The following is a 24,366-nucleotide window of genomic DNA, read 5'->3' as shown; positions in this document are numbered from 1 at the left end:
GGTCTGTAGATGAGATGGAATGTGACTGTGTCCGTCAGGGATAGCGGGAAGTGGCAGGAGAGGACTTCGAAGGAGTCAATGTTGTTGATGTCAAGTCTGTTGCAGGACCACAAGATCTTGTGGATGACTGCATGGCCTATGCCAATCTTGTTTGTTCAGTCTCTATGTTGGATTGTTAGGGAGAATTCTCAGAAATGCGCTAATTCCTCTATACCTTAGAGGCCCCCAGCACTTTTGCTAGACTCTAGGACTTTTTAATTTTCAACCTGGAGAGAATTGGACCATTTTCCCACTCTCTCATGTATTTTTCTGTGATTTAACACTGTTTCTTTTTGGAGTCTGACAGACTCCATAGCTATCACCTTCAGTGCAGTGGCACAGGGAAGTCTCTTAGATTTGCCAAAGGTTTAAATACCTTTTCTTGGATAAACTACTGTTTCCAAGAGCAGTAACGTGAAATTGACTTTACTTACAATTGTAACTTTCTAGACCCAGCACACACTATCTTACAATAGGGTGCTGGAGGAGCTACTTTGTATCCCCTTGGTCTAGTTTCTCATGTAACATTTTTATGTTACCCTTTCTACAATTAATGGCTTGTGGCAGTGGTTTACTTTTTACTACCATTGTCTGTTTTTACCGCGGACAGCGTTCGCAGCTGCAGTAACGCATCCATGGGTGCCCATTTTCTCAAAATGGGCCTGGTCTTCTTTTTTCGCCATTTCTTGTTGGAAAGGTCCTTTTTGAAATGTACTCTGCATGCCAAACCAGGTTTGGTCCCTTGGTTCGTTTTGTCTTTGGCGGGATTCACGAGTGAAGCCCGCCTCTGGCTCCAGTATTTCTGGCAGGGGCAGGAAGTGAGGGAGGTGCCTGAAACTCCCTGTGCTTAATCCCCTTGGTGACAGGAATGCACCCAAAGGTGATTAGCAGGCTGGCTGTCCTGCTGTGTGATTGACAGCTGGGCTGGAATTGATCGGAGAAACCTGCATAAAAGGCCAGGCTTTTTGGCTTGGAAGGCAGAGTCGACCACTGGATGAAGAAATCCGAAGAAGAACTTGGAAGAGACGCCTGCTGCAACTCCTGGACCGTTGGTTTGCCCGGTTTGCCCGGTGAAGCCCTGCTGCTGTGCTGAAGCTCCGAATTTGCCTCGACTACAGAAGCCCCCGCAAGGACGACTTCTCCCTTTGAGTTGGTGGGACCAACCAACTCCAAAGTGAACTCGTTTGGACATCCTCTCGGAGCTGGCTGTACTTCCCCTGCTGCTGCTGATGGAACCGAAGTGCCAAGGGGAGGAACACCAAACGGAGTGCATCACTTTTAAGTCTTGACCCAAGCTTGTGGAAGAACCTCCAGACTCCCAGTAAGCAGGACTGACCAAGCCTGAGCCACCTCAACAGAGTGCTGGATCCCAGATGCAAGGAAAGTCCAGAGTGGTCTCCGAGAGTCCGCAGTGGTGCTATTTGCCGAGACGCGAGAAGCTGAAACCGCGAAGTGCCGCTGAATAGAAGTTTGTCCTTTTCTGCCGCTGACCATCCCGTTGCGGAGCAGGAGTCCCCAGACATCCTCCCTCTTGTCCCCACGACTGAGGCCCAGGAACAACAGTATCTGCAGAGCTGAACAGGAACAGAAGCCAGTTGGAACCATTTCTTCTAACCAAAGGTACTGTATAGTCTAAGAGAACTTACCTCTTGTTGTTGTAGCCTTGATCTCAGTTGAGACTTGTCTTGGTTGCTTCTGTAGAGTTGCTTGCATCTTGTACCTCTCACAAGCCTCCCAGCTTGTGACCCCATATCGATTCTACTTTTTCTACAAAGACTTCTAAAACATTGTGCAAGACTTTTACTTACCTGCAAGAAGTGCTTCAGCTCACATAGACATTTGCCCAATTGACATTGGCTGGCATGGCTCCCTGAATGTCTCTCCTCTGCTGGTGCCAAATCTTCCCTCCAGGAAAGGGTTAATTTACTCTGCATTGGGGAGGGGGGGGGGTTCAAAAGTACTTCCCTGCTTCAGAATATTTGTGTGATCTCTTATTTTATTCTTAAATCTCTTTACTTTAACACTCATCTCAATATTGCTCTAAATGTACCAGTGATATATTAATGTCCACAGTGTCCTAGTTATTTAAGTCACCTGAGGGTGTAAGAAGTGTCTGTATGCCATCCCAAATGGGTATTCGCTGATTTAGAGTTATTAAGAGTGTGCATTCTGGAGTGTATGTGTGTGTTACTATTAAATTGCCCCTTCTGAAGAAGGCTTATACAAACTAACTGTTACATACATTTATAATTGTTTAATCAAGAAACCTTGAGTGCAAGTGTTTATTTGGATACTTGTCACTGTGAATCTCTGTGTAACCACCCTACTGCTCACATTGACCCCTCTTGAGATAAGGAACAAGTTACTTACTTGTAACTGTTGTTCTCCAGCATGGGTCTGGCATTGATTGACATGCTCATGAATATTCCCCGTGGTCAGGCTGGGAATACTCGGTAAAGGAAAAAAATAAGTTTCAGTTTCGTTTCTGAACTGTCTTTCTACTAAAAACCAATCACTGGTCTCTGGGTCATACTGCCCCCAGCCAATGACTGCCCTCTACCCAAGCCCCTCCTATGGCAGCCATCTTCAGATTTGGTAGCACGTAAAGTGGCAGTATGACCAAGAGAAGAGCAGCAGAGGGGTTGGAGGGAGGGTTCGCATGTGAATCTATGCCAGACCCATGCTGGAGAACAACAGTTACAGGTAAGTAACTTGTTCCTTCTCCAGCATGGGGTCTGGCATGGATTCACATGCTCATGAATACAAGAATACATAGCAGTACACACATGCACAACCACAAGAGGTGGCAAGGCTCAACATTAAGCATTTCAACAACTCAACACTAAGCATCTCTTACCTCCTAACCAGGCTCACCTTCAAGCGAACAGGTTGTGCAGCACTGCCTTGCCGACTCTGGAATCCTCCCTGGAATCCCGGTCGACGCATTAGAATCTCGTGAAGGTGTATGTCGACCTCCACGTAGCAGCCCTGCAGATGTCCAGCAGGGGCACACCAGACAGAAACGCCGTGGTAGCAGCGATCGCTCTGGTTGAATGCGCTATTGGATGGCCGGGCAACGGTCGGTTGGCCAACCAGTGACAGTGCATGATGCAGCCGGAGAGCCATCTGGAAGTGGAAGCCTTCGAGAGGGCCTTCCCTTGGTTCACAGGTCCAAAGTTCATAAGCAGATATGTGATGTCTTCCGAAGACCCTTTGTGCGGTCCACGTAGAACTTCAGCGCTCTAGCCACATCCAGCGAGTGCAAAGTCCTCTCAGCCGGCGACGAAGACGACGGGAAGAAAACAGGTAACGCCAACGGCTCGTTGAGATGGAAGTCCGACAGCACCTTGGGCATGAAGGAGGGGTGCGTCATCATCACTACCCTCGTCTAGTGGAATTTCAGGTATGGAGGTTTACAGGGGAGGGCCTGGAACTCTCCCACTCGTCGTGCGGAGGTGATGGCCACAAGAAACGCTGTCTTCCACGATAGGAACATCAGCGATGCCGAGTGCAAGGGCTCGAATGCGGGACCCATGAGTCTGGTCAGCACCACATTGAGCTCCCACGCCAGGGCTGTAGCCTTCACTGGTGGGAACGAGCGGAACAGTCCTTTCATCAACTCCTTCATCAGGCAGTGAGACCACAGTGACGACCGCCCCGGAGTTCTGGTGTAGCCGGAGGTAGCCGCCAGGTGGATCTTGATGGAGGCATGCGCCAGCCTCACCTTGGCCAGCGACAGCAAGTACAGCAGCACTTGAGGGGCCGTAATCTGTAGAGGGTTGATCTTCTGTGCACGGCACCAGACAGAGAACCTCTTCCACTTATGTACATAGAGTCGAGGATGCCCTGGCCTTTGCAAGTACCTCCTTGCAGTCTGCCGGGATATCGTAGCCTCCGAACTCTAATGCTGCAGGAGCCAGGCCTGCAGGTTCAGGGATCCGGGGTCGTGATGTAGGATGGCACCTCCTTCCCTGGCGAGAAGATCCTCGTCCGTCGGCAGTTTGATTGGGGGGACGCTGACAAGTCCAGAAGGTCCGGGAACCATATCTGCCTCGGCCACGCTGGTGCGACAAGGATCATCCTGTACCGGGACCGTCTGAGTTGATTGATGAGTCGCAGAAGCAACGGGAACGGTGGGAACGTGTACAGGAACAGGCCGTCCCAGGGGAAGGAGAATGCATCGCCCATGCTCCCCAGCTGGGGAAACCTGCTGGCGAACCTCCGACAAATGGTGTTCGCCGCCGTCGCGAACAGGTCGATCTGGGGACTGCCCCATTTTCGGAATAGGAGATCCACTTGATCCTGTCGAAGCTCCCACTCGTGGTAAGAGCGCAGCTCCATGCTGGGTGGCGACGGTGTTTTCCACTCCTGCCAGATGAAAAGGTACCAGGAACATCCCCTGGGTGACGGCCAAGTGCCACAGATCCTGCAGTTCCTTGGATAGGGCTGGGGATCTGGTGCCCCCCCTGCTTCCGGATGTAGAACATCGTGGTGGTGTTGTCGGTGAAGATCCATACCACCTTACCCTTGAGGGAGGGAAGGAAAGACCCGAGGGCCCAGAACACGACCCAGAGCTCCAGGACGTTAATGTGCAGGGACCTCTCCTCCGGAAGCCAAAGGCCTTTTTGCATGGAGATCTCCGTTGTGCACTCCCCATCCCTTCAGGGAGGCGTCCGTCATCACAGTCTCCTGATGCGCTGGGTCTGTAAGACCATGCACGCCGCGAGATGCGCGCCGGTGCCCCACCACCGGATCACTTGACGGAACGTCTTGTTGAGGGAGATCTCGTCTTCGAAGCTGTCCGCCGCTTGCATTCAACAGGCGTCACGGAACTCCTGCAGTGGCCGCATCCGCAATCTGCATAGACGCACGAGGTAGATGCACAATGACATCATGCCAAGCAGGGACTTGGTGGACCTCACCCTGGCCACTTCCATGGTCAACAGCCGTTGTACCTTGCCCAGGATGGCCTTCGTCCTTTCCTCCGACGGTGAATCCAACCGCACCACTGTATCGAGTCTGGCTCCCAGGAACAGGGCGTCTTTCGACGGTACCAAGTGGGATTTCGCGAAGTTGATCGAGAATCCCAGATCCGTGAGCAGGCGGACGATCTTCGCTGTGTGATCGATGGCGAGTTCTCTTGACTTTGCTCGGATGAGCCAATCGTCCAGGTAGGGGTATACGTGGATCCCCTGCAGGCGCAGCCGTGCCGCCACCTGTGCAAGGCACTTGGTGAAGACCCTCGGCGCTAACTTCAACCCGAAGGGCAGGGCCTTGAACAGGTAGTGTCGCCCTTGGACCACGAATCGTAGGAACTTTCGATGTCCTTTGTGTATGGGGATGTGGAGGGATCCTCCAAGTCCAGCGACGACAGGAAGTCGCCATCCTCCAGCTGTCCCAGCACGTGCTGAAGGGTGACCAATCCGGAACTTCTGGGACTTGATGTATTTGTTGAGGCAGCGAAAGTCTAGAATGGGCCGGCAGCCGCCGGTCTTCTTTTGGACGAGGAAGTACCGCAAGTATACTTCGGAGCCTCTTCGGGACAAGTTCTATCGTGCCCTTTTCCAGCATTGCTCGTACCTCCAGAAGCAGCTGTGGTACGTGGTGTTCCTTCCTGGTCACGCGTGGTAGACAGGGACACTTTCTTTGGAACTCCAGAGTGTGCCCGTGGGCCAGGACATCTAGCACCCAACGGTCAGTGGAGATGGACTTCCACACGCTGACGAAATTCGCCAGCCGGCCTCCCACCGGGGTGCTCGGGTGGGGGCCCGACGTCGCGGCCGGTTCAGTCTTGCTTCGCCGAGGCCTTGCCACCTTGGCGACGACAACTGTGTCCTCCGGCCTTGCTGCGGCCTCTGTAGGCTTCCTGCAACGAGGAGCGGGCCGCCTGGGGGTACGACGCAGAACTGCCGCCGAATCCTTTGGAGGCACCTTCAGACTTGCCTCTGGTGGCCCGAAAGGACGGCCTTCGTTGATGGAGAGAACCCATGGCCCGGGCCGTCTCGGTGTCCGCCTTGATGGCCTGCAGTGACTCATCCACTGCCTTGGCGAACATGTTGTTCCCGTCTAAGGGCATGTCCAGTACCCTGGTCTGCACGTCCTGACGGAAATCGGTGGCCTTGATCCAACCGCACTGGTGAAGGCAAACACTGTTGCCCATCTGGCAAAAGCCGGTGTCGGCGATGTCCGTGGCCACCATGATGGCGTGGTCCGAAGCCACCTCACCTTCCTGTAGGATTTCAAGGGCTTCCGCCCTCTTGTAATCTGGAAGGAAGTCCAGCAGGGGAGCGATCTTGAACCACAACTCCCTGTCGTAGCGTGCCACGATCGCGAGGGTGTTGGCCGCTTTGATGGTCGTCGCCGCCGGTGAGATGACCCGTTGTCCCATGGCTGGGGTCCAGCTTCTTCCCCTCGCCGTCCGGTGGGGAAGTGGAAGTTGATGCCATAGCCCCTGCCGATTTCTTCTTGGCCGCCAAAGAGGCCACCGAATCCAGGGACGGCTGTGCTGTGAGGCACATAGGGGCGGAGTCTGGGACCCGGTACTACTTCACGTACCGGCCCCTCTTCGCAGGAGCCGTGGACGGGTTCTTCAGCAGTGACAGTCCTTCGTCCCAGATGTCGTCCAGTAACGGGACTGAGAGGACGGTCTTCCTCTTGGCCTCCCGTCGTTGGTAGAGGAAACCCTCCTTCTGCTCTTCGGGGCATAGCTGGAAAAGCTCCGATGCCCTAGCGATCATGGCGTGAAACGAGCCAATTTCGTCGGGGGGCTGGAGGGGAGGCGGGATGATGGGGGAGATCCGTCCCGTCACCACCGTCGTCGTCCGTGCCCGGCGTCGCTGTCTCCGTTCCCGTCTCCTCCCTCGGTGGAGGGGAAGGAGGTGAAGGATGGAAGGGAGGGGGGGTGGATTCCCCTCCGCTTGTTCGGTGGGCTCCCCGACAGTCCAGTCGCCGCTGGATCATCCACTGGGGGTAAGGGCAACCTTGTCCTTATCTCCGAACACAGGGTCTGCAAAGCCATCAAGATTGCTCCTGAATTGTCCTGTGGCGTAGGCATCAGTTGCGATGCGAGCGACGGATGGGGTTGGGGTCCTCCGTTTCCTCCGCGGCCCGCTGCTCGTCGGCCCCACAGTTGCTCTCTTCGTCAGCCTTGTCGGGATCCCTCCCGTAGGACCTGACTTCCTCAAACTTCTTGTACAGGATCTTTGACACCAGCCAGCGCATCCTCGGAGGTGGTATCTGTGTTTGTTATGGCTACCGTGCCCCCCCTCTTTCTCCTCCCGGGGTTTCACAGGGGTCTTCTCGATAGGCTGGAAAGATGATTCCCTCCAGGGTGGCAGGGAAACTCTGTGCCCGGAAGCCGTCTCCACTGGGCTAGCCTCCACAGGCTTCACCAAGGCCACCACGACTCCTTCAATCGAGGCCTTCGCCGGGTGAATCGGGGCCTTCACGACCGTGGGCGCGTCTGAGGCCTTCACCTTAGGGGGAGGGTCACTGCCTCATCCCCCTTTGGCTTTCTCCGTCGGGATCGGCCGGGGCTTCTCCCGAAGCTTACCAGGGTTCTCCGACTTCCTTTTCCCCCGAGCCAGGGCGTTGGCTCGTGGATGATGGCATCGGTGACCTCACGCCCTGCCTGGCAGACGAGGAGCCCGAACCACAGGCGCTCCCAGGGCCCGCAGACTCACAGTGTTTTGCCTTTTGTTGGGCCCCCGTCGCCAGAGCGCCCTCAAAGGGCTTATAAACCCACTCAGACTTCTTCTCACCTGCTGCTGGGCTCTTCCCCTCCAGCCAGTTGGTGAGCCGAGTATGAAGGTCCTTCATTGTCTGGACGGACATGTTTCTACAGAACGCACAGTCCTCCTCCACGTGTGACTTGTCGGCGTGAAGGCAATAGAGGCACTGGGAGTGCTCATCTTTCTTGAAGACATTCTGTAGTCCACATCCTGGGCAGTTCCTGAACAGTTTGGATCCAGTAGGTGTCGAGTCTCCTTTGTCCTGGGCCAAGTCCGAATCGGGGTAGGCCTAAAGGTCTTCAGGAATTAGGTGCCACACAAGTGTTCAATAAATAACAAAATATATGGCTTGTGGTGAGCAACCCAGACAAATGAAAATGCGAGTTCTACATTTTCAACATTAAATCAAAATCGTTTTTAAATGCATTTTTATTTGATTTTCTTGAAGATCAACAATTACAGGAATAATAGAACATTATCTGTGAAAACAGACAATTTATAACTGGTAAACATTTTCAGGTGCATTCTTCCAGTGATGCCAAGTGAAAGGAATGATTTCTCCTTAGGCAACATTGCCTGCATGTTCTATGGACCCACACACTTTATGCTTTTGTTCCTGAACCTGTCCTGACTTTTTACAGGGAAGTGAAGCCTTCAGCTTCACGCCCCTGGCCTTTTGCTCATTTTGTTATGGGGAAACTGGTCAGTCGTTCAGACTATCACTACTAGGAAACTGTGTTTACCTTTTGTCTTTTTACCTTTTTTGGTAACTTTTTAACAGTGCACACAGCATCTTACCAGGATGTTCACTGGCGATACTTCTGTATCACCCTAGTCTTTTACACTTGGAATTTTTGGTTACTTTCATATGTGCCTAAAGACAAGCTGGTGTCAGCAATGACCTGTTTACAATTTTTGCATTATTTTAAGTGTGCTCATTCACGTTTACCGCATATTGCTTCTAAACGTGGCTAGTGCCCTAAAATGGCTGTGCCACAAGATTTTCACTTGTTCTTTGGCCATATTGTTGTTTGGACTTCTTCCTGCCTTCTCAAGTCAGGAAATCCCATAGAAGGCCATAAACTTGCCTTGCTGGGAAAGCTGATGTTTTCGTGGACTAAATGATATCTTTGTATGCATGTGGCTCATGAAGTGGGTGGGACTGCCTAGTCCCACTCCACATCTGTGGTGCCAGAGAGTCTGGGTGTGGGGCATGAATGAAACCCAGAGTGGTCCCTGATGGGTGCAGATCCTTACCATTGGTGGGCTTGGATTTGCTTCCAGTCAGGATTTAGGATAAGAAGAAGTCTCCTCTAGCCATTTCTTCAGATCGGTGTTGGAGCCAAGTATCCTTAGTAGATGAGCAACCGACTGAAGATCAGCGACAACTCATTAAGGGGCCGAGCATCCTTTCCTGAGATTGGCCTGGTGAAGCCCTGCTGGGCTACATGATCTGCGAATGCCCGGAGCAGTGCTTCAGCCCTTGGGCTGGTAGGACCAACCAGTCTCGATGCATTCTCGAGGATCAAGCCGTCCTGAGCCCTCGGAAGTGATACTGGATCACCTAGTGGACTGGCCAGCTCTCCAGGGGGCTACATCAGTAGAATTGTCGTACTTCCATGTTTGTCGCCGAGAACTTCGGTGGTTGCCAGCTTTTGAGCTAAGTCCCCTTCCTGCCGAATTTAAGCATCCCAGCATCAAGGGATCCTGTTCTGGAAGGTCTTTCTGAAACGCGAGTAAGGGGACGCCTGCTGTTGCCCGTGTGCGGTAGTCGCTGCTGGAACTCGCCTTACCCCATCTCATGAAGTGTCCTGAGGAGGTCTGCATCAGTGTCTTCTGCATTCATTCTCCGCAAAGGGTTTCTCTCCGCCCCTGAAACCGACCGAAAGAATTCTTGCACCCGTAGCTCCTCAGCACTTCTGACTGTAACTAACGGCGGGAAATCCTACTTCCAATGACCTCCAGTCGACCCACCTAGTCAACTGGGAAAATCAGAGGCAGAGGGGGAGGGGAGTAATTGCAACGCATTCCCCTCCCTCAGTTCTCCTTCGAATAAACCTTAGAATAAATTTTGGTTAGTCCATTCCATGGCTTTTTGATCGTTATATCTCAACGCTCGTATCTAAAAGATAGGAATATAACTTAACATACCTGTAACTCTGTTGAAATATTTTCTGAAGCATTTCGCCACCACAAGAACTCTTCCTCTCCTAAGAAGAAGCGCTGTGACATTTGGACACAGGCACAAGGTCCCATACATCATAGGGATTGGACTTATAAAGTTAGGGTATAATTCTTGTAAATTGGTTTCATTCTGCTGCATCACTACTTACCTTCTTTGTGTTGTCTAAGTTATTGTATGCATTTCTAAAAACCTAACGGTAACTGTGAATATGTTTGATAATTGAGTATTGTGTGATATTGCTACCTGCTCATTTCATTTCTTGCTGTGTGGTTTTGGGCCTATGATAAACATAGTATGTGTGTACTTACCTGTTTAAAATGTATTATTGTGTGCTTCACTGTGTGGACACATTGTGGACCCCCTGATCCCACTCACTTTCTCCTGAGACTAAGCCTTGACACTCTCCACACTTACCTTGATTGGGTTTAGCTAACCTCTCAGAGTTCCCATGTTCACTATAACTAGGGAGGCCTCCTAAATTCTGTCCACCAGGCCAGATTTTCGAAATCCACCTTAACACCATTGCATAAATCTGTACCATTGCAGTGAATCATGTACCGTCATCAGGATGGCGAAAAAGACTTTAATTGACGGGGGATCATAGGGCAATACTCGTCTGAATTAACATATGTTATGAATGGATGCCAGATCGATCTGTATTTGGTTAGAGTGTCAGAGAGGGTGGCAGTAATCTTTTCTATGGCACACACATGCCACATATTTGCCCACCACATATGCATCAAAGGGGCATCTGCTTTCTTCCAGTTATGGACAATGCTGAGATTTGAAGTAGTCTGCACATTGTTGGCCAGTTTAGAACACACTGCCCTTAGGGTAAAGACTTCCTTTCGTCCACGTCACCTAATAAGATTATTAGGGGATGTAAGGGAAGATGGATACTGATAACTGTATACACAAGGTTGATAACCTCACCAAAAGGTATTACTTCTTGGACATTGCCACCATAGGTGGGCCATGGAGCCAACCATGACATGTTCCCTCCAGCAGAGTGGGGAAAGTTCAGGGTACATTCTATTTAGTTTATAGGTGGTAAGGTACCAGTGGTAACTAAGCTTGTATGCATTCTCTGTAATTGTGGAGTATATGGATGTTTGGCCACGTTTCCATATGGTTTCCCATGTGGAGGGTGGAATGGGGCATTCTAATTCTTCCTCCCATCGTTCCATACAACCTAAAGTGTCGCCGGAACCCACATATATGATGGCATTTTATATACGGTAGACATCTTGCATGTTCCGCAATATTCAAGCATAATCATTTATCTAGAGGTGTTAGGCCCTTGCATATCTGGCTGAGATACCCAGTGCCGTCATTGTACGTATTGGAATCTTTCACATTCAAAGAGTGCAAATATTGCTTTACATTATTCAAATGTCAGGGGGGGGGGGCCTCGTCATACAAGTTGTTGGCGGCCTCCCTCTTTCCACGTAACAAAGCTGTGGTCCCTCAGACCTAGATAAAGTTAGGGTTTTGAAAGACTGGAGTCAGAGGAGAGGGATAAGTGGAAAGTTTAAATCTATGGATCACCATATTCCAATAGAAGAGACTTGTTAGGACCAAAGGTTGCATAACCTGTCTCGATGGTAGGCATGGGATGTTCAAATTCATTCCATTGTTTTTTAAGTTGTATGTCTGTAAAATCAAGTATTTTTGAAATCTGCTTAGCTATCAAATAGTTATTTATGTTTGGCATTGCTATTACACCAAGTTGTCAAGTTCAAGTTAAGATTTTCCTAGAAAGGCGAGGAGATTTCCTCTTGCCAAATAAAGTCCTATATTTTGGACAGTAGTTGGTTAAGCGACTTTAGTGATATCTTAATAGAAAGGTTTTGGAAGACATAGCAGGCAAGGTACGAGATTCATCTTTATGGCTTTGTATCTACCAAACTAGAAAATCTCAGCATTTTCCAAGCAGTCAAGATTCTGGAGTAATTCTTGAACAAGGCCGGGGAAGGTATGTTGAAAAAGGGAGTCCTGTGAACACGTGAGAAAGAACCCTGTCATCTTTTCAGGTTCCCATTCCAAAGGAAATAGCTGAGCTAGTTTTATTTTGATATTTGGTGCTGTTATGCAATAGCATAGCCAGAGATCTGTCTAAAGCAATTTAATTCTTTCACTATCGCTGGTAATGTGACGTTGGGACTCGTCATAAATAGTATATTGCATGCAGGCCTCCAGATATGGGTCATACCAAGCCTTTTTATACATTCAAATATTGAAAATATGTCAACTTCGATTTTTCTGTGCGTTTCATTTACGCACCAGTGGAGAGCATATGGCAGTGCAAAGGTCAGGTCACTTGACAGAAACTAGAACATGTTGATTTGTATCTGCCTAGATGAAATTGCATGCCGTAGAGAAGCAGTCTGAAAAAAAGACATTTTGTCTCTGATATGTGTGCATTTAGACTTTCAGAAAGAAATGGCACACAGTGTGATAATTAAAGTCTTCTTTTGTGTTTTGTGTCTGCAGATGCATGGAGAGGAGTATTATGCATGCATATTAATTTTCCTAGCATGTTATGGTTCTACCAGTAATAAGATGGAAAACCTAGTTATCATTGGGAAGTATCCTTTTTAACAAAAAAATCATGCTTTAAGTGAATGCATGGTTGCATTACACAAAAGCATTTTTTGAAGTTACTGCGTTGTGTGCATTTATCATCAAGATGCATATATGTGGTTTGTTCATTCATATTAATGTGTAGGAGAAGGCTGTCTACAAATGCAATATATTGTTTGAAGCCAGACATCTTTGCTAGACAAGTTTTATTCCTAATGCGTTTATTCATTTTCAAGTTTAGCCATGTTTTGGTTGCATGTTGCATACATTTTACACTCTTGTGTAGCTAATACTCTTACAATTGAATTAACACTAATTATAAAAAGGGTGTAAAATACTTGCGCCTCAAAACAATACATGAGGAACGGATGAGTATGGAATGTCTAGATTAAACATCCACTTAGCCTAACTTGGAGCCAATGTGGTAAATGGTATTATAATTGGTAAGCGGCAGAAAGGCCCTTGCTCACTCTTGAGTGGTTGTCATTACACCAATCACAGGGTTCACAGCATCTTTCAATTTTCAAGACTACAATTCTAACATTCACAACCAGACACTCCAGCCAGTGCAAGCGTTGTACAAAACAAAAATAATTAAATGGTTTCATTTGGAACTGAAACAGAAACTAAGCAAGACATGTCCCTATACAGGTAGTCCAGATAGGTATTTAACTTTATGTAGTGGTGCATGCAGACTTCCTTCATCTTCTAAGCACTGTAATTATTATTGCCTCAGTCGATCATTTACCGACTTCTGAAGGATGGAAGGCTTAATGTCCAGCAAACATTTGAGCATGAGATTCTGTACATGCAAAGGAAGCTCAGAGTGTTAGTGTACATCTGTGCCATTGGTGAGAGGGTACTACTTCACTCTGTGCTTTATCCGTTAATTGTGAGATAAACCTGCCTTTCTGTCACAATGTGTACTGCTGCTACATGAGAATCATTTTAGGTTGTATTTGCTTCAGAATTCTTTTTTTCTTATGGCCTTTAAGTAATAAGGTATATGTTGTAACCTACACTAAATTTCAATAAAAGTTTATAGATGAGAAATGTACAGTAATTAAAAGGAGTTTGGTGTACTTGTATGGATGGACACAGCTCATGAGGTACTGACTTCCAGTGATTAAGAGTGGCCGTGCAGGTCATTTAATTGAAATCCATAGTAAGCCGACACATTGTTTATGTTATTTTCCAATGTTCTAGCAACCCAAGTCCTGAGACGTTTCCTTCAAGTCACTGAATGTTTGTGTAAACTATGCCGACAAATCAAATTTGTCAAACTGCATCATTCTTCATAATTTGAGACAGAAATCAAAATCCTCAGACTACTAAGAAAAAGGTACACTTACTATTGACAAATGTTATCATGAAGATGTGATTTTTATAGTCCATGAATTGCACAATGATAAAATAATTCACTGGCCAATCAAATTAGTTGTGTAGCATCACTGATAAGCGGAACACCCTCTAATATGTATTATAAATGTGTGAATATCAATAACCTTACTTGGGTCTCCTAGAAATCAGAAGCCGGCATAAGTAGGATTCTTCTGTTAATTTACAAGTAACATGGGCACAGATGTATGGCGCAAAAATAAGGAATTTGATTGTCACTTACTTAAAAGTCAGCTCAAACACAGAACCTCCACTGTCATTGCAAATGGCAAGAGTTGGGTCATCTGTAAACTGCGAAAAGAAAGAAAACAAGATATATTTTCTTTAAGCAAAACATAGCCAAAAACACAATTCACAATGTTTAACAAAAGACAAATATCACTAAGGAAGTGTTCTACCTTAGCCTTTGCACAGTAAGACTGAAACATTAAAATGAGCTCCAGCTCGTGGCACAGCGTCAGCCAGAAGAAACAGGTGGTTTCTCTGCTATGCATTATGCAAAACAAAAGAGGTGATGGCTGGAAGGTTTGATATTAATCCTCCCCTATGGCATTGCTCTGGGCAACCCTTCCAGACCATCATTCTTCAGCTTGCCAAGCCATTACAGAAGCAGAAAAACCATATGCAAATCAGGCTTAGTCGCACCCCAAAAGGGGCAGTCCAGCCGAACTGCTAGGTCATATCCCTTCTGCAGGAGACCACAAGCATCCCCAGACATGTTCGGGCTCATAATAAATAAGTTACCAGTAGTCCATAAAAGGAGCGTACACCGTGCAAGAAGTAATGCTGTTTATTACAGCTGGGCGAGCACAAATCAAACAGCACAGTGGAACAGAATTGATTGATGGGAGCTGACAAACTGGCTCAAAACCGACAGTAGTTTTATACTGCTAATACAATTTTTGTAAGATTAGAAACAGTTGCACTCCAGACATCGTGTCTTTTCAGTTCTCAAGAAGCTTACTGGTTAAGCTGCTTCATACCCCTATAGCTTGACATACATTAGCTAGACATGATTGGAGCAAACAGACGTGTCCTCTCCGGGCTCATCCCCTCCCCATGTGGTGCCACATTGCTTCCTGCTCCTCCCCGCAAACAGTTTGCAATTAGTAATAACATAATTGTGCTGACCTCCGAGTCTTTATTCGTCTGCCATTGGCCAGCATCAGAAAGAAAGGAACACGAGACACCCTTAACTAGTGGGATGGTAGACATTCACAGGGCAATGCCGTATGTTCACCTTCGCAAACGCTATTGTGGATACTCTGTGGGTGTGTTACTTTCCAGGGACACCAAAACATACTGTCTGATTGGCTCTTCTTAGAGCGCCCCTTCATTCCACATCCTCGTTCCCATGCCCGCTGGCCAAGGGGCGATTTGAAACCGCCTTGATGCCATGCAAGTGCCCTCTGGATTATATTGACTTCCCCTGCTTGCATGTGTATTAGTGGGACTGGCTCGCCGGTCTGGATGACCTCACAAGATGTTGTTTGCAGCTACTGCAGTCTGCTGGAGACGAGCAGCCGGAGTTTAGCTTCCCCCCCTCCCTAAGCCATGGCACGCGGGCTGTGTATTTAAAGACCAACAGAAAGCAGGTAAATACTTTTCAAGACTTTAAATACTTTTCAGAGGCCTAAGGCATTAGCACTCCATCCGTATCTAGTAGTGAGTCTCTCAGATTGGAGAGCAGAACAAGCAAAGCACACACTGTAGACAGTCAGTAGTTCCAAAGGAGACTTCTGCTAACAAGTAAAGCTTTTTGTTGGAAATGGGTTCTGGGAAATTGAGAACAGTCCCCTGACTGCACACATGCTTTCAGCCTAGATGAACATGGTTGGCCGAAGACCCAAAAGCTCAAATCACTACTCCAGCAAGACAGGAGCAGCAGAAACACTCTAGTTAAATTCTACCCAGAGTCGCACAGTACCGTAGGAGGATGATACAGCAGGATGCCCTCATGGCGCAGAAGCAGAAGACCTGTTTGCCAGATTCTTGGTTGTGATGACAAAAGAAGGGGCACTGGAGTGGATCTTGCAGAGCAGTCAAGCAGAGGGATAACCAGCAAAAGATTAATCGTAGCACTCTGGAGGTCTGGAAGGAGTCTACCAAAGTTAGGTAGGATTCGATTTCGGAAGACGATGCACCGCACAATGGTCGCAGGTCCCAGCTTACTGGCAAATTGCAGCCAGAGAAGGTTGCAGCATGTCATGGGATGGCTCAAAGTGCAGGTTGTCCTGGGACTGGTTAGGCCCACAAGCGCAAGGGAGGAGGGAGTCCTCTTCAGAGCTCCGCTGTTGGGGTCAGGATGGCAACGGTAATCTAGCAGGCTCTGGTGGTCTCTAGAAGGTGCTGTAGGAGTCTCTGGACAGCTTTTTCATCAGGATTCTTCTTCCCAGTGGTCGACTCTCCTTCAACCTCTGGACCCTTGCTTCTTATGCTTGAACCCAGCCAATCAGCATGCATACACACAAAATCATTGGGTGGTGACTGTCCTTTTAGGACAGCCAGCCTCCCCGTTGGAACTGGTTTCAGGCATGCACAGCAGAAGACAAGGACCAGCGGAGTTGGAGTCCTCCCCAGTTCCCTGTCCTCACTGACACACTGGTGCCTTAAGTGGGCTTTCCCATGGAAATCCGCCAAAGATAAAAGTCAAACAAAGGCCTCCCCCACTCTGTACGGCAGAACAAGGATCAAGAAAGGAGAAGCCATCTTGAATTGGCAAACAAAGAAAACAGTCGCCATTTTGGGTCAATGGTAACCCTTCTGTGCATTACTGCGGCTTTGAGTATAGCCTGCAAGCACAAATTAAACAAAAGTAGGTAGAACACATCAAATGACACCAGCCATTCAGATTAGCGTGTCACTGTAACCAAAATGTTACAGGAGCAGTGGGAAAGAGGATACAGTGCAACCTTTCAGCACGCCACATAAGGCAGGGTTTGCTGATCTCACAACAGAAAAGATGGGAAGGGTACAATATATCCCCCTGCCCTTGGGAAAATGTGTTCCCACAAAGGAAATAACAGAAAATAAAAAAGGAAGCTCAAAGGGACCCCAGCAACACTGCACAGAGAGTGATGTGTGCTGCAAAAGTAAATGACAGATGCTACAAAACTTGGAGGAAAGCAGGACTCCAAGAAAAAGGTATAAAAAGAAATACAAAAGTTTCCCAGAGACAGAGTAGAATAATGATTGAGTGTGGAAAAAGGTTCCCACTCACTCAGCAGAACTGATAAAAAAAAATCCAATAGTCCAGCAAAAAGTGCTGGGGGGCCGACAGGTGGAGTAGATTGTACATAAAAATGAAAATCTACTGAACACCAGCCAAAACGGAAATAATGATCTCACCCTCACAGGACACCACAACCACAGCTAGACTGTGGTAAATAACCATGTAATACTAATAGATAACAGACTTTCACTGGAACCACAGGTCAACGCTATTACTAAGAATAGGTTTTACCTCCTGAGACTAGTCATAGGGGTGCTACCCTATCCCTCCTTCCCACACAGAACCCCTGCAATCATCTCCCTAGTTTTAGCAAGAATCAACTATGGAAACAGCCTCTACCTTGGAATGCTAGAACTGCTCACCAAAAAACTACAGCACATTCAAAACACTGCAGCAACAATACTCCTGAGACTAAACCAAATCACGCAAGTTTTAAGAAGCCTACATTGGCTCCCAGTAAAAAACAAATTACATTCAAAGCCCTCTGCATTGCGCTGAAATCACTCCACGGACTAAAAGACAAATTTCTCCAGAACAAAATCAACCGCTACCTTCCACGAAGAGACATACAATCCATTGACAACCTCCAAATCGAAAGGCAACAATACCAAAAAAAGGAATTTCGGATGAACGGCATCCTCATGCCTAATCGCTAATCTATAGAACACAATGTCGAAAGAAACCAGGACAACTCGCCTTCCCAAAACGACTGAAAACTTGGCTGCTCAACTCCCAATGACCCGCACTAAGTGGACACTCCCAACAGAACAACAGGGACCAAAATGTAAACGACCAACTACCTCCTAGTTCCAACTCCTCTCCAGCATACCCCACACGATCCCTTGGATCAACCTAGTCTCCACTGAAGCACTCAACCCATCCATACAACACAACATTAACTACCGCAAGCTAACATCCAATCACTGGACGCTGCTCATCCGGACACAAATGCCCAAGTGCACAGAACCCAAACACACCTAGAAACCTGACCCGCACTAGACGCCAGTTCCTCTTAGTTCTACAAGCACCAACAGAAAAGCACAACTCCTATCCTTCTCCCTCTCTTCTCACTAACCTACCCAGCCCATTTCTACTACAAAACCACAAGAGCAGCTTCAGACCACTGATGGTAATGGTGCGCGGTACAAGACAATTAACATAACACAACATGACAATATTAGCCAGGTGTCACATTTAGAAAGAATTGTGAAGATAAGCCATGCTTCACATTTAGAAAGAATTGTGAAGATTAGCCATGCCTCACATTTAGATAGAATTGGGAAGACTAGCAAAGCGTTGCATTTAAAAAGAACTGTGAAGATTAGCCATGCACCACAGTAAGAAAGAATTGTGAAGATTAGCCTTGCGTCACACTAGTTGTTTAATCTTGCCACACTCGGAACCACAATTTATGTCGCACAGAGGATCTTGTGGGCGCAGGAAATGAATTGCACTTAGAGGAATTTGTGGGAGTGACTAGCGTGTTGACAATGGAGGAGTTGTAGGGGTGGCCATTGTATTGCACCAGGAAGAATTGGAGGGTACCATTGTGTTGCAGCTGGATGAGCTCTGAGGACTGTGATGAATCATATGATGTCATCACTCCTTTCCCAGTGATAGCCTCTCCCCATGTGGCAAGAGGACGGCAGCCAATCCCTGATCCTGAACCTGGAGGTGGTTACATGGGAGAGGATCACATGGTGGGAGATGACCCTCCGGGGGGGTGATCTGACATTGGTTGAAACATGGTATCCCCTTTTCCTACAACTCCCATACATCTAAAAATACTAGGACGAGGAGGTTGAATAGAGTAATGCAGATCACCAGGGTCAAGAAGCACCAGAGACGCTCTAGTGTTTGTGAGCGTGTGATAGGTGCCGGGACATTTAAAAGATTTACCCAGCATGGAGTGAGAACGTTGCCTGGGAACTCAAGCCCTTTCGATGTTGACTGAGGGATTGTGAGGACGTCAAAAGGAGAGAGAGAGAGAGAGAGAGAGAGAGAGAGAGAGAGAGAGAGAGAGAGAGAGAGAGAGAGAGAGAGAGAGAGAGAGAGAGAGAGCGAGAGAGCGAGAGAGAGCGAGAGAGAGCGAGAGAGAGAGAGAACGAGAGAGAAAGATAAGGAACTGGAGAGATAGAGAGCGCAAGCAAGAGAGAGCAAGCAAGAGTGAGAGCAAGAGAGCAAGAGAGAAAAAAAAAACTGCCAGGGAATGACAAACATGTATGAAGTGAATGAGAAGGAATATGAAACCCAATATTACCTGAAAAGGGTAAATAAATGTGAGAGACAAGCAGGTTTACAATTGTATTAAGCAAATCAGATGAAAAGCCCTAGCAGGCGAGTAAACCAGGTGAAAGCTAGTTTGCAATTGTATAAAGTAAACCAGATGGCAAGCCCTGACAGGAGTGTAAACCAGGCAAAAGCAGGTCTGCAATAGTACACAGCAAATCCGATGAACGTAAACCAGGCTAAAGCAAGTTTGCAATTGTATGGAGTAAATCACATGAAGACGTGGCAGGAAAGTATACCAGGCAAAGTCAAGCCCCCCAGTCTAAAAAGTAAATCATATGAGCAGACCTGGCAGGAAAGTACACCAGGCCAAAGTCAAGTTTGCAAGTGTGCAAAACAAATCACATGAAGACGTCCTGGCAAGAGAATACGCCAGGCAAAATCAAGACTGAAAGCAAAGTTAAACAAAGTGAAAAAGATCCTGGTAGGGAAGTTACCAGGTCTCCTATGAACTGGGACTTGCATTAAAGTTGTTTTTTAATACAAGTATTTTGTTGAAGAAATAGACCTAAGGAAGATTCAAGCCCTTAGGAATTTGGAGTGTCTTGAAGAGAAACCCGGGGAAAGGAGTTGTACACTGGTACTGTGAACTTTATTCTCAAGAGAAACTTGGGGAAGGGACTTGTACTCTGGAACTGTGACCTTTATACATTGGGAAAGTTTGTTTTTGGAGTTCTACATTTCATTTGAACTTGAATGTTTGGGCACTTACCTTGACATATTAGACGTGGTTTCTAGAATGTGAGGGCAAGGATAGGATTTTCGGACACAGGACATTTTGTTTTGAATACTTTGACACCCCATATAGCCCTTTAGTTTTGGTTGAGGTAGGGAAATACCTCCTAGAGTATGGATAGTGAGGCCTTTTGCAACCCCCTTTTATTTTGAATAAAGGTCTATAGACAAAACTATGAGCTCACTGTGTCCGGGTTCCCATTCCTGGATCCTCACAGGACATACTGTGAACAACTTTGAGAACAGTCAATGTACTAACCACCCTGATCCTGCTCCCCTCCAACATACCTTCCAACTACTATACACACTGTAGGGGTTAGCCAAACTACACACACCCAACATAACAAACACTTGCATACAACAAACAATCCAGACACTTTCAGACAAATGAGGGGTCAGTACCCTCAGTAGGCAAACTGTGGGAGATTTTCAAGGCCTACATTTGTGGGATTGCAATGGGCACAGAGTTTGGGGTTCTCAAGACTATCAGGCAGGATATAATGTACAGCGAGGATTCCCTTCGCCACTTGGAACAGCAACACTCTGCTCAGTTGCCACGCTTGCATAGGTCAAAGCGCTGGACACATTCAGGGTCCACGCAGAGAGGGAATTTAGGTTCCTGGATTCCCCGGCGACAGCGAGGCGGTATGGGGTGAGTGCTACTGGCTTGAGCAGTCCGTCAGGCGAATGGAAGTTGCTGCATTCCACTCATTAAAGACAGCTCAGGCGACCTAGTGCACACGTTATCTGATGGTAATAAAGTCCTCGAGACCTTCTATGCCAATCTACATGTGTATAAGGATACATGCTCGCCGGCAGACATTGCCGGATTCCTCAATCTCCCACTCACACAAGTGTCCCCTGAGGTACCAGCTCAGTTAGACCACCCAATGTCTCCAGAGGAAATTGCTCGAGCAATTGATGCTTTACTTACTGGGAAAGCCCCTGGTCCTGATGTCCTTACCGCTGAATTCTATATACATTTCAGGGCTTCCCTGGTTCCCTATCTTCATAAGGTGTGGGTTGAGGCCCTTGAGACTCAAACGCTCCCAAACACCATGAGGGAGGCGGTCATCACTGTCCTCCTGAAGCCCAAAAAGCCAGCGGAGGACTGCGGTTTTTAGAACCCTCTTTCATTAATAAACTCTGATGTTACCATTTTGGCTAAGATATTACTTATGCACCTGACGCCATACATGTCACATATAATTCATCCTGACCAGTCCGGTTTTATACATGGACGGTCGACGGTGTTCAGTTTGTGGCTACCACTTCAATATCATTGCACCGATAAACCCAGATGCTCAAGCAGTGGTGGCCGCATTCAATATACCAAAGGCCTTCGTTTCGATTTCATTGCAATTCATATATGCCACCTTGGAAAAATTGAAATTCGGCCCCAATTTCACCGCACACGTGCACCTACTGTATAAGTCACTGTTTGCAAGAGTTTGCTCAATTGAGATGCTCTCAACTCCGCTGCACATCGCCTGGGGCATGCGTCAGGGCTGCCCTTTATCACCCCTGTTATTCGCCATCACTGCAGAGCCACTAGCAGATCTCATTAGATATAAAGAGACACAGAGGCAATCGGATGACTGGTGAACTTGAAATCATATGCCTTTATGCAGATGATGCAATAGTTTATGCCAGAGACCCACAGATCCACCTCGCCCCGATAATACACAATGTTTTCGCGTTGGGGGAACTGTCAGGTCTACGTGTAAATTGCACTAAGTCCGAAATATTTCCCCTGACTGATGCCGCAGATAAACCGCGTAACTTACTTAACTTCTCCTGGGCCACGTCCGAGATGAGATACCTGGGGATTGTAGTGACTAGACAACACGCCACTTTATTGACGGGTAACTACGCTGAATACATGTGACATGTTGTTCTCAAGCTACAGGCATGGACATGGCCACCGCTATCTATTGCGGATAAAATACCCTTGCTCAAAGAGATAGCTCTTCCCAAACTCCTCTATTTCTTTCATAAAATACCACTATCGTCTGTAGCAGAGTTCTTCAAGGAGCTGAAAGTCAGTAGCAGCACATTTGTTTGGCACTCTGGGGCAGTGTGCCTTAAATGGGACACCTTGTCATTCCCCTACGCATGTGGGGGGTTTGCCGCCGACGACTTTTGGTTGGCTAATGGCACAGGCGCCGGTTGTGGCCTACTGGTTTCTACACAATGCACCCAATCCGCATGTTAAACTCAAAGGTATTCCATGCGGAATTGCAATGTTAGGTCCATTGTGCTCCCTCTCTGGTTTGCCGACTTATGCTCATTCGACCCTGCGAGTGTGACTGCTCTAGTCTGGTGAAAATTATGGAAATAGCTGGCGGTGGTGGCTCATCCTTACCAAAGTGACATCCCCTTATGGAATTTTATACCGGCCTTCCCCAGAGTAGATGATGCCACAGAGAGACTGTGGGCACAAAGTGGATTTAGCTCATTGGGTGACATGTACCTGGACGGGAACGTTTTTGCTGCAGTTGATATTCCTGTCATCGTGCAACATAGGTCCTCGCAGTGGCTTCGATACATTGGTCTGCGTAGAGTATTCATGGGGCGGTGGGCCGAATTCCCTGTGGAACCCAAAAACAATCCCACACTAGGGTATATTATGACTGTGGATGGTTCTCGCAGTATTGTTTCTACTTTATACAGCTTGGTTAAAAACCGGGTCCCGGTGCCCCTAAATACGCTTTGGTCCAAATGGGCACAGAACATGAATTTGGACATAACTGACAAGACCTGGGGGGACATGTGCATGCAAACCCATGCGGTTTCTTACAATTCCCAATTTTGCTTAATACAGCTCAAGGTATTAACACAGGTATCACTTCACTCCGGCTTCGCTGCGCCTATTCTCTCAGACCAACACAGGCTGCTGCCTCAGATTCAGAGATGATTATGCTGGCTATTTCCCCATGGTGTGGAGCTGCCCTAAACTTGGTGGGTACCGGCAGGAGGTATGTGCTATTCTGGCCGATATGATCAACAGCATATTTGAGCCCACCCCCATGAATTGCCCGTTTCCCTTGTTTGATAACCTAGCAGGACCCAAGCATAAACTTGCTAGTATATGTCTGCTACTGGTGTTGAGGTGTCTACTACTACACTGGCTTAAGCCCACCATTCCGACATTCAAGCAATGGCTATGATGGGCTGTCAACTGGGCCAACGATGAGGCTCAATGGACGTCCTTGCAACCAACAGGCAGCTGTCCTAGGGTTGTATGGCAGCCCTTTCAATCCTTCCTACTGCACACTCGTTAAGACCATTAAGCAAACTGCTATAAGTCTATTTTTTGTTCCCCTGGCACCTCCATTGTACCCTATGACTACCTACCTCAGCCTGTTTATTTTTGGACAATATGGTCTACTTATTTTCCCATTGCCTGTTTTCAACTATACTTCTATTGCTGCTGACTGCTGCTATGTTATTTACGCATTGTTTATGCGATATGTGATAACAAGTGCTATAATAAAGAAAGTTTAAAACAAAAGAAAATATTGATTCATCATAAAGGCTACCTTGGCCTTCAGTTCCTCATACTCTTTCTTTCTCATCTCCCATTCTTCTGCTTTTGACAAAGGATTTGATTTCCCCTCTTCCAAGGGTAGAGATAAACCTGCTTTATTATTCACTATTTTCGTTATCTCTTTTATTCGGCTTTCTCTCAATTCAAGTATTCAGATTTGTTAACGTTGGTTCTAATTTCTTCCTGCTATCATTGATATCATTCTGGATTGATATTTCCCCTTCATTAACCTCCCTTCTAGGGACTGTTACTATGCTCTTGCTCACGTTATCACATTTCGGATTTATCAAGTTTACTTTCATGTTTTTCTCATTCGTACTGAGACGAGTTTTCTGTCTCATATAATGGCTGTCAGTTGGCTTCCTGTGCCTCCCATGTCCCCAGTTATCTTAATATTATCAGGGAACCTCTCTGGGGTTCTGAAGGGCTTTGCCTCTGTTTCTTCCACCACACTGTCAAGCTGTTCTCCCCAGCGTCCTTGTTAGGTGTTTTTGCTCTTCCTCTCGGCTTCTACATATTTCAAAGGGGAGTAGCGCCGCTTGCTGTGGCTTCCCTATTTGCTTTTCCTCTCAGCTTCTCTGTATTTCAAAGGAGAACCGCAACGCTTGCTGCTGCTTTCCTATGG

The 24,366-nt window shown here is 47.4% G+C and overlaps 1 protein-coding gene across 3 annotated transcripts in view; it reads right to left on the bottom strand.

The window, feature by feature from the left end:
• Window positions 1–24,366, bottom strand: part of VPS8 (VPS8 subunit of CORVET complex) — a 2,529,257-nt gene that overhangs the window by 2,154,046 nt on the left and 350,845 nt on the right. For all 3 annotated transcript variants that reach the window (XM_069615741.1, XM_069615740.1, XM_069615739.1), the window contains exon 9: window positions 14,159–14,226. In XM_069615741.1, the coding sequence (XP_069471842.1) occupies window positions 14,159–14,226 (68 nt within the window). The remainder of the gene's footprint in view (window positions 1–14,158; window positions 14,227–24,366) is intronic.

Source organism: Ambystoma mexicanum, chromosome 9, assembly GCF_040938575.1.
Source record: "Ambystoma mexicanum isolate Mex_15411 chromosome 9, UKY_AmexF1_1, whole genome shotgun sequence".
Lineage (NCBI taxonomy): Eukaryota > Metazoa > Chordata > Amphibia > Caudata > Ambystomatidae > Ambystoma > Ambystoma mexicanum.
Note: the sequence above shows the minus strand (reverse complement) of the source record. Positions and strands in the feature narration are given on the sequence as shown.